The 8,945-nt window shown below is 37.8% G+C and overlaps 1 protein-coding gene across 1 annotated transcript; it reads right to left on the bottom strand.

Annotated features, from left to right (window-relative positions):
- Positions 1-617: 617 nt before the first annotated feature.
- Positions 618-8,621, bottom strand: LOC106098575 (uncharacterized). The gene is made up of 6 exons (XM_013274294.3): positions 8,574-8,621; positions 8,157-8,490; positions 3,564-3,681; positions 2,724-2,803; positions 2,443-2,489; positions 618-961 (listed from the first exon to the last, which is right to left on the bottom strand). Exons 1-6 carry the CDS (start codon positions 8,611-8,613, stop codon positions 633-635), a joined length of 948 nt encoding a protein of 315 aa, XP_013129748.1. The 5' UTR covers positions 8,614-8,621; the 3' UTR covers positions 618-632.
- Between the last annotated feature and the right edge of the window lie 324 nt (positions 8,622-8,945).

Here is an 8,945-nt window from a genome sequence, read left to right on the forward strand (position 1 = left end):
CAAATTTATAACCGACGTTTTAAACCAGTGTCACCTTTCCCTTTGAGTTTTCAAGCAGAACTGTGTAATGATAATCTCCAGTCTACAAATATGGAAAAACATTTATTTTCAGAGCATTTCTTTAGAGTAAAACAGTTAAATGTGGTAACACGTTGATTATGTTCTCATATCTTCACCTTACTAAAATGCAACAATTTCAGTTTAATCATTCTGAATTTATGTTAGTGGCTACTTTGAAACTGTATTCTTGCCTACTATACTGACAGAGGAGATCAGCTAAGTAATTAGGCGCCCTATTACTTAGAATTTTATAAGTAAACAATAAGATCTTAAAATCAAATCGATATTTAATAGGAAGCCAGTGTAAGTTGGCTAGAACAGGGGTGATGGAATCATACCTTCTAGTGCCGGTTAAGAGACGTGCTGTGGCATTTTTTAGCAATTGCAATCGCTGAAGGAGGGAAAATTGGAGCCCCAAGTAAGGAGTTACAATAATCTATTCTTGAAGTGATGAATACATGAATAAGTTTCTCTAGATCTTTACGTGGTATATAAGGTAGACAGAACATGCAGACTTAGCAAACAGCAGAAGCATAAAGAGGCATATTGTAAATGCACATTCTGATTCTCGACTATTCAGTGGGACATTCTGACATCTTGATAGTTTTGTGTAAAGTCTGTGAGCCCAAAGACACTTTACATGTATAAACCTTATCCATGTTCCAGTCTGATGGCTGGATGGTCAGAGAGCTGCTGATTTGGTAAGTCTGGTCTGGTCTCTGAACAGCAGTGCTGGTAGAGATCCCACTGCTCACTGGACTCCCAGCAGCCAACCAGCTCACATCTGCAAAAGGCACAGACTGACTGGACAGACAGACCAGAGAAGCTGTGTTGGACTGGAGCTCAGGACTGGACGGAGGGAAGACTGTCAGGACAGGAGGAGGGAGGCTGGAGCCTGAAAATCAAGGACATTTTAAAAAAAGAAAAGAAAAATCAAAAGAGAGAAAATAATTAGAAATTAAGCAATGAAAACAAAAGAAATCAATCAACAGGAGTCAATATGGAATAAACATAATATTTGTAATGAAAAACAGTCTGCAAAAATATATTGAAATAATAATCCAACATTGAATTTGTTTTTAAAATTTTCCAAAATAAAATATGACTAAGATTTAATTCTACAGGTTTCTGCATAACATGTCAGCTACTGTGAATCATTTTCTTTCATTTCAAAGAAAACTGTTGAGCCAGTTTCTCATCACTTAAAATTAATTTTTAACTTTAGTAACACTGTTAACTGCTATTGAAATAAGAGAAAACCCAAGTACTCAAAAAATCTTTATTCATGTCAAAATCTTATTAATTTCAAATTAGTGCTTTTGTTATTAATGTCATGGTCCTGGGTCATGTGACTCGGTGTTTTAAGTTTCATTGTATTTTGTTATTTATTCGTGATCTAGTTTCATTTTTAGCTTATCTACTTAATTTCTCTACGTGGCTGTTTTAGTCCTTTGTTTTTAGGTCCTTTCGTGTCATCACCCCTTGTGTTTTACTCTCCCTTGTTGGTTCATGTTGTCAGGTTGGTATCATGTCTGCATCCCATCATGTTTCCTGTTTATTTTGAAAGTCTTGTTTCTATGTTCTGTGTGCTTATTTTACTCTTACCTAATTATGGTCTATTGCAAAGGTGTCGAACTCCAGGCCTTGAGGGCCGGTGTCCTGCAGGTTTTAGATGTGTCCTTTATCCAACACAGCTGATTTAAATTGCTAAATGACCTCCTCAACATGTCTTGTAGTTCTCCAGAGGGCTGGTAATGAACTAATCATTTGATTCAGGTGTGTTGACCCAGGGTGAGATCTAAAACCTGCAGGACACCGGCCCTCGAGGCCTGGAGTTCGACGCCCCTGGTCTATTGTGTCATCTGTTTCCTCATGTGTTTCCACTTCCCCTAATCTCCCTTTTGTATATTTAGTCTGTGTGTGTCGTTTCAGTCTTCGTTGGATCATCTGTGTTACCTCCCTGCAGGTATTCACAGTTATCATAGTTATCATAGTCGATTCATAGTTCCTCGGTATTTTAGTTCTCCCAGTTTAGGTTTTCATTTAGCTCTCGCCCCTGTCTGCCTTCGTTTAAGTTTGTTATTCATGTTATCAGCCACAATAAATGCTCGCCTTTTGTTTACCCCTGAGTTCCATGTCCCTTTGTGTCTGCTCTTGGGTCCGTTCAACAAATACACCGGCATACCCCGCCATGACAATATAATTTTTTGGCATTAGTTTGTTGTAAAATAATCCCATTCAACACAATTCTAGAACTGTATTGTATTCTTTTCTTTCTTTTTATTTATCAGTCATCAATAACAAAGTATGTTTTGTTAGGGGAATGTACTTATCATGGTCCGCGGTGGGTGGCTGGAATTTCCATGAGGCTCCTGAACCTACCTGGGATCCGCCCCTGGGCAGGGCCACCTCCTCCAGTTCCTGCACACCTGGAGCCGATTGCAGGCAATCAAGCCAGAGTGATTTAAGCCTCACGCTGACATTCATTCACTGCCAATTTGTCATCTACCCATGAGAAAACCCTCTCTGTGATTTACCTTGTTAACTAAACTTTCTTGTGCTGCAGTTTCTGGATTCACCTTGGCTCAAACCTTTGGGTCACACTCTACTGTCAGACTTAAGATACCAAGCCACCACTCTGGAAATCACTCTGTGTGCCTCACCTGCCTGCCCTCCTGCCATCACACTCCATCTGCTCACCCCAGATCCCCATCGCCCTCCTCTCATCGCTCTGTTTCTCCTCCTGCAAGTAAGAATAGCAATACAAATTGCTTACCACTTCAGGGCTCCCTCCACTACTTCCCTAACTCAGTTGTCCTCTCTCCTCAGTGTGACTGCTTACTGCCCAGCTCCAGTCTGCATCTTAGGCCCCGTTTTCTCTCTCTGTAGTTCTGCGTTCCCTTAGCCACGTTACCCAGGCCACGCCACGTCAAGCTCTAAGTTTTATTGCTTTTGTCCTTGCCACATTTCCAAAGTCTAAGCCTAACCAATAAAATATTGTTAAACCACCTGCTGTCTCTGTTCTGGGTTTCTGCGCCGGAGTCCAGTTTTGGTACAGACCACTCGGTCCCATGACAATACTACTTCTGTTTGCTTTTGCAAATAAAATAAGTTTTAGTTTTCATAATTTCTATTTGCAGATAGCCTTTGGACCAGCTAATAGAGCAGGAAAATACAAGAAATGTCTTTTTAACATGACTGTATACAATACACAACAGTTATTTTCAAGCACATTCACAGATCATCTCTTGGCAGTTTATGGGCACTTGTACTAATCTTTTAACCATGTGAAATACTTAAAATTAATTCAAGTGTCATGGAGCTCCTTTTGCTGCTCCAGGGTGCTGTCTTCACCTTTTCTGCCAGGGCGGTGTTGGGTCTCCTGTGTCCTCTTGGCTTCTACACCCATGTGCTACTCATCTGATCCTCATCAGTGCTGATCGATTCAGGCAGTTCTGAAGGCCTTGTTGGAGTGCCGTTCCTCCCTGGATCATTGTACTTACCTCTGTTAGTGTAGCCCGGCTCTCTCTAGTGTACTTTCCTGTGTTCCCTGGTACTTCTAACACCTTTCTTGGTCTCCATGTATAGATCTTCCTGGACCCTTGCCTGTTTCCCTTGGACCTGACATGGATGAGCGTGAGTGAGAGTGAGTCATGGTGTGGAATTGGATTGATTGTGTTTCTTGTCAGGGACTGCACGAAGAGGAGCGTGAGTGAGTTTTACCCGATCCTGGACCTTCCCTTGGAATCCCTGGAACCCTCTTCTCATTATCACTGTATATATGTAAATAACTTACCCGGTGTTGTAAATAAAACCCCTTTTGACTGCACAGCTATCTATATTAATTATTTACGACAATATTAATCATGATTTTGTACAAATGATAGAAAAATACATACAATAATAATACAATAACTACAATCAATGACACCATCAGGATTACCAAAGTCATGTTTAATCACCATGTCTGACAAAAATAATGTTCTTGAAAAGTGGTTGTAAAAGTATCAAACATTTACTAGTGTCCTTATCCTCACCCTTCTACATTTTCCTTCTGCCTCATAAATATGTTTGTGATCACTACAAACTAAATGTAAATGAAGATGGTCTCAAAGTTCTAAACTAACGTAAGTATAGCTTTGTATTTTTGTTTAACTGCATGTTATCGACACTTCAGTTAAACTGCAGTTGGAATGTAACAGATCTGTGAATAGTGTCTATAAAATGTCTGTTAAAATGTCTTGCTGTTGCTGTAGCCCATCTGCTCCAAGGTCAGATGTGCTGTGCTTTCAAAGATGCTCGGTTTGAACTTCAGCAGTCTTATGCCTGCATGCCTAAATGCTTTGAGTTGCTGCTGATGTGAAATGCTGGTTAGATATTTGGATGACTGTGGCGAACAGTGGAAGAGGCAATATTAATAAAGTGGTTGCTGAATGTATGTAGTGTGACTTTACTGGACTATACTGTTATGTGTTTTCTTTGTCTGTTTTCTCATGCATAGAGTTTGACGAGTATTATTTTGCTCTTCTGCATTTCATCAGTTATGTCAAGTTTCAAAGACATTCTTCACATTTCATTTTTGTTTCTGAATTATTTTTTTTTGCTCTGCATTAGGCTTACACCCTGCAGAACTCTTTGAAAGGTCAGTAATATTTTGAGGAAAAAAAACAAAAACTAAACATTTTGATGACTCTGTAGTGTAGTCAAAGTTTTACATTCATTCATCACAGATTTTAAATAATTGACTGACTATTGATGTTTTGACAAATGTGAAACAGTTTCATTGTTGAAGTGTCTTTTCCACACATGAGTCTGTGTTATAAAAAGTGTCCTAACTGTTCTGAGACGAGCATGCACATTGGGCTTTTCTGCTGTGAGAATTGCACCAAATTGATTGAGAGAATGTGTAATTTGGTTTATCTGATAATTTGTGAATTTGTTTTATTGTTTTCCTTTTTATATTTTTAATTAAAGAACAAAAAATTAGAAATCCAGTATTTAAAAAAAATATTATCTGAAGGTGGTGCGTTTTCTTTAGAATTTTCTTGATGGATCTATAATCTGTAAGTGAAAGTTTCTCAAAAAGCAGAAGTACTAATGAGGAGGTTTTTGTCAATGTCTAAATCACTGTGATACAGCTGCATTGGCAGAGTCATCCCATGTCTGACAGTAATACACTGCAGAGTCTCCTGTCTCTGCTCGCTTGATAATGAACTGGTAATCAATGTTTGATGAGGATTTAGAGTTGAATCTGTCTGAGGAGAATCCTGTTCCAAATTCAAGTGAGCTGCTAGAATGAAGAAATCTTAGAACATACTGAGGAGCCTCTCCAGGAACTTGTTTATACCATCTAACATAATTCCCATCATCTCTCTCTATGTTGCAGTTGAGAACAGCTTGTTGACCTGGAGAAACTGTGTGGACAGCAGGTGTCTGGGTCAACACTATCACTGCATCAGCATCTGCCAGGAAACACAGAAAAAACTGAAGGTAAAAGTTGAGCTCTAAATATACGAATTAAAAAAAGGAATGAGGAGAAGATCTTACATTTTAGAGCAGTGATGAGAGTGCACAGGGTCCACAGCATGTTGTCAGTGTGAGGTGTAAATGATCTTTACTGTTCAGCTGAGATGTGAGTGGGATTGTGAGAAGAGACACTGGAGCTTATAAAGACACAGAGGAAACTAAAGGAGGAGGAGATTCAACAAAATTACTTTCATTCATAGATCAAATGATTTATGAGCAGTTTCACATTTCACGTTTCTGATTCATATTCATCATTTACACTCATTTGTCATAAAATATGTTTATCACTGATGTCCTCATGCTCACACGTTACATTTTCTTTCTACCGACACGTGTTTATGATTGATTACCAACTAATCTTTAATTTAGCTGCATTTAAAACTTAAATATAAAAAGTTTGTCTTGACAGCTGACAGTTCTTCATTTACATGTAACTGTTTTGCTAGTTTGATTATTGCCTTATGTGCTTCAGCTGGAATGTAACAGTTATCAGAGTTTTACCACTATAGGCTAGTATACATCAAATGTATATTATTAAAACAAATCACATACAGCAGCATACACATTTTTGTGTTTGTAAGCATTGTGTGTATGATCATTTGTGTTGCTGTAGATGAATGTGCATATTATTGAAATTCCTTGCTTATTTATACTCTCAGTGATAAATGTTAAAACGAGTCACACAAAAGTAATTCAGTGTTTATTTCAGTTTTTCTCGCATTGGCTAAAATCTCATCAAAACTCTTTGTACTTTTGTCAGTCACAACTCTGTAGTGATAAGTTTCCTGAATAGCCCATGACTGAATTAATGTTTTCAATCAAATTACTTCAAACTGAATATTTTGATAACTTGATCTTCAGGGTTGGTCAAAGCTTTGTATTCATTCATCAGAGAGGTGACTGACTGACTATTCATGTTTTGACAAATGTGGAAAAGGTTTAAGGTGGTTGTTTACACTGATCTTTCTTAATAGCTCTTTTATTTTAACATGAACCAGTCTCAAAACCGGATCACTGTGACACTTACTCATTATTATCATGCCATCATGTGTGTCAGTAATACACTGCAGAGTCTCCTGTCTCTCCCTGTTATGATAATTATGAAGTGGTAATCAATGAAGCTTATAAAAACACAGAGGAGAGCAGAACTGAAAGAGGAGTTTCAGCAAAACAGGCTTCTTTTATAAAAGACTTAAATTACTGATATCAATAATTCATAATTTCATACAGTGAAAATTGCCTTTGTATGAGCATTATTGTTTCAATCTCAATGATTTCATATAATCTTCTTTGTATTTGCTCTTCAAAAACAAATATAAATGACTTAATCAGTGTATATGTCAGGGTACTGGGTCTGCGACTCAGTATTTGTGTTTCAGGTTTTGGATTTACATTCTTTGATTACTGTTGTTCATGATTTTGGTTTCCTTTCAAATTCTCAGTGATCTTAGTTCTCCCTCCCTTAGTGTTTATCTCAACCTGTGTTTAGTCTCTGCCTGTTTTCTTTTTGCAAGGATGACTCGTTTCCTGTCGAGTCACCCTTGTCTCTGTGTTCGTTCATCTCCATTGTCTCCCCAGTCAGTAGGATTGCCTTGTCACTGTTAGTTACTCTTGTCTCTGTGCTCCATATTCGTTCTGTCTCCGCTGTCAGTTGGATTTTTGTGTCAAGTCTATATCTCCGTGCCTTCTCCTCCTTCCTGTTTTACTTTGATAGTCTCGTGTCCTTTCTTAATGTTTCCAGTTTTCCTTCCTTTACGTCTGGTTATGTGTGATTGCTCCCAGATGTGCTCTCCTCCTGTGTCTGATTTCCACGTTACTCCCTGTGTATTTAGGCCATCTGTTTTCCTCCGTCTGTTGTTATGTTGTACCATCATACTCTCTCAGTGCTATATGTTTTTTCTGTGGCTCCTGATAACTTCTAGCTCTGTGTTTTTCTAGTTTCCAGTTTTGTTTTTCTCAATTGTAATATTCCAGGCTTTTGTCACAGCAAATAAAGCTGCCTTTTTCAGTTCAACCTTTTGTTTGAGTCCTGCATTTGGGTCCTAATCCTACCTGTCACAGTCGTAACATGACAGTATATGGTTTATATTCCTCTTTCATAACAACAAATTAGATAAATTGATTATCTAAAAAAATAACAAAAAAACCCATAAGAAAAAAAAATAGAAATAAATAAACACAGAAAGTCACCGATCTGTATATGTTTACATTCTCTTTCTGCCTCATGAACATGCTTCTGATGAACTAAAGCTGATTCAAAATAAAAATTCTCTGCAATTAGCGGCTGTAGCTTGAAATCTGATTCAGAATTAACATGTTGGAATTTTTTTTAATCAAACATGTTTTACAGTACAATAATATTGAAAGCTGATGGTGTGAGGTTTTATGTGTGAATAATGTGTGAATATTTTGGTGCTTTGTTTATTTAAATTGAAAGTGCAACTGAAAAGAATACAGTGAATAAAGTTAAGAGAGCAATGTTTAAGAACTAATTGTTTGCCTTTGGTGCACCGAGTTTGCACAAACAGTAGAAGTAATAGTGAGAAAGTTTTTGTCACAGTGTAAATCACTGTGATACGTACTCATTAACAGAGCCATCCCATGTCTGACAGTAATAGACTGCAGAGTCTCCCTCCTCCACATTGCTGATGATCAAACGATAATCTTTTGTTGACTGATGAGCGGATGTGAATTTTCGAGAGGAGAGCCCAGAGCCATAGCTTGGAGAACTGTAGTCATAACGAAACAACAGCACAAACTGAGGAACTCCTCCTGGAATCTGTTTATACCACACAGCAGCACTGCCAGTAACAGTCCCCAGGTTACAGTCCATGGTGGCTGTTTCTCCTTTCCTCACTGATAAAACAGGAGGTTTCTGTGTCACCACCGTCACACCACTCACACCTGCAAACAACAAGAAGACACGGAGTCAAGAGAAACACACTGACATCAGTATATATGTGTGCAATATAAGTCAAAGTGTTTACATGTTAGAGCAGTGATGAGAGCACAGAGAGTCACCAGCATGTTGTCAGTGTGAAGTACGAAGTGATTTTGGAGAAAAGGTGCTGGAGGAGCCATTTAATATAAGTATCAGGAGGAGGAGCTATGTCTCCTCCTCTCCTTTTTTCTTTTGTCTTCATTTGTCTATATAGCAACATAAAATATATATATATATATATATATATATATATATATATATATATATATATATATAGATATATAATTTTTTTTTTTTTTATTTAAGCGTATAATCAGAATAATGGGAAAATTATATCAAGGCCTCCAGAAGCACAAAGGCAATAATACCTACATTAAAACAGAATGGGGAAAAAGAACTAAATAGCAAAGGAGGATTG

The sequence above is a fragment of the Oreochromis niloticus genome, linkage group LG4 (genome assembly GCF_001858045.2).
Source record: "Oreochromis niloticus isolate F11D_XX linkage group LG4, O_niloticus_UMD_NMBU, whole genome shotgun sequence".
Lineage (NCBI taxonomy): Eukaryota > Metazoa > Chordata > Actinopteri > Cichliformes > Cichlidae > Oreochromis > Oreochromis niloticus.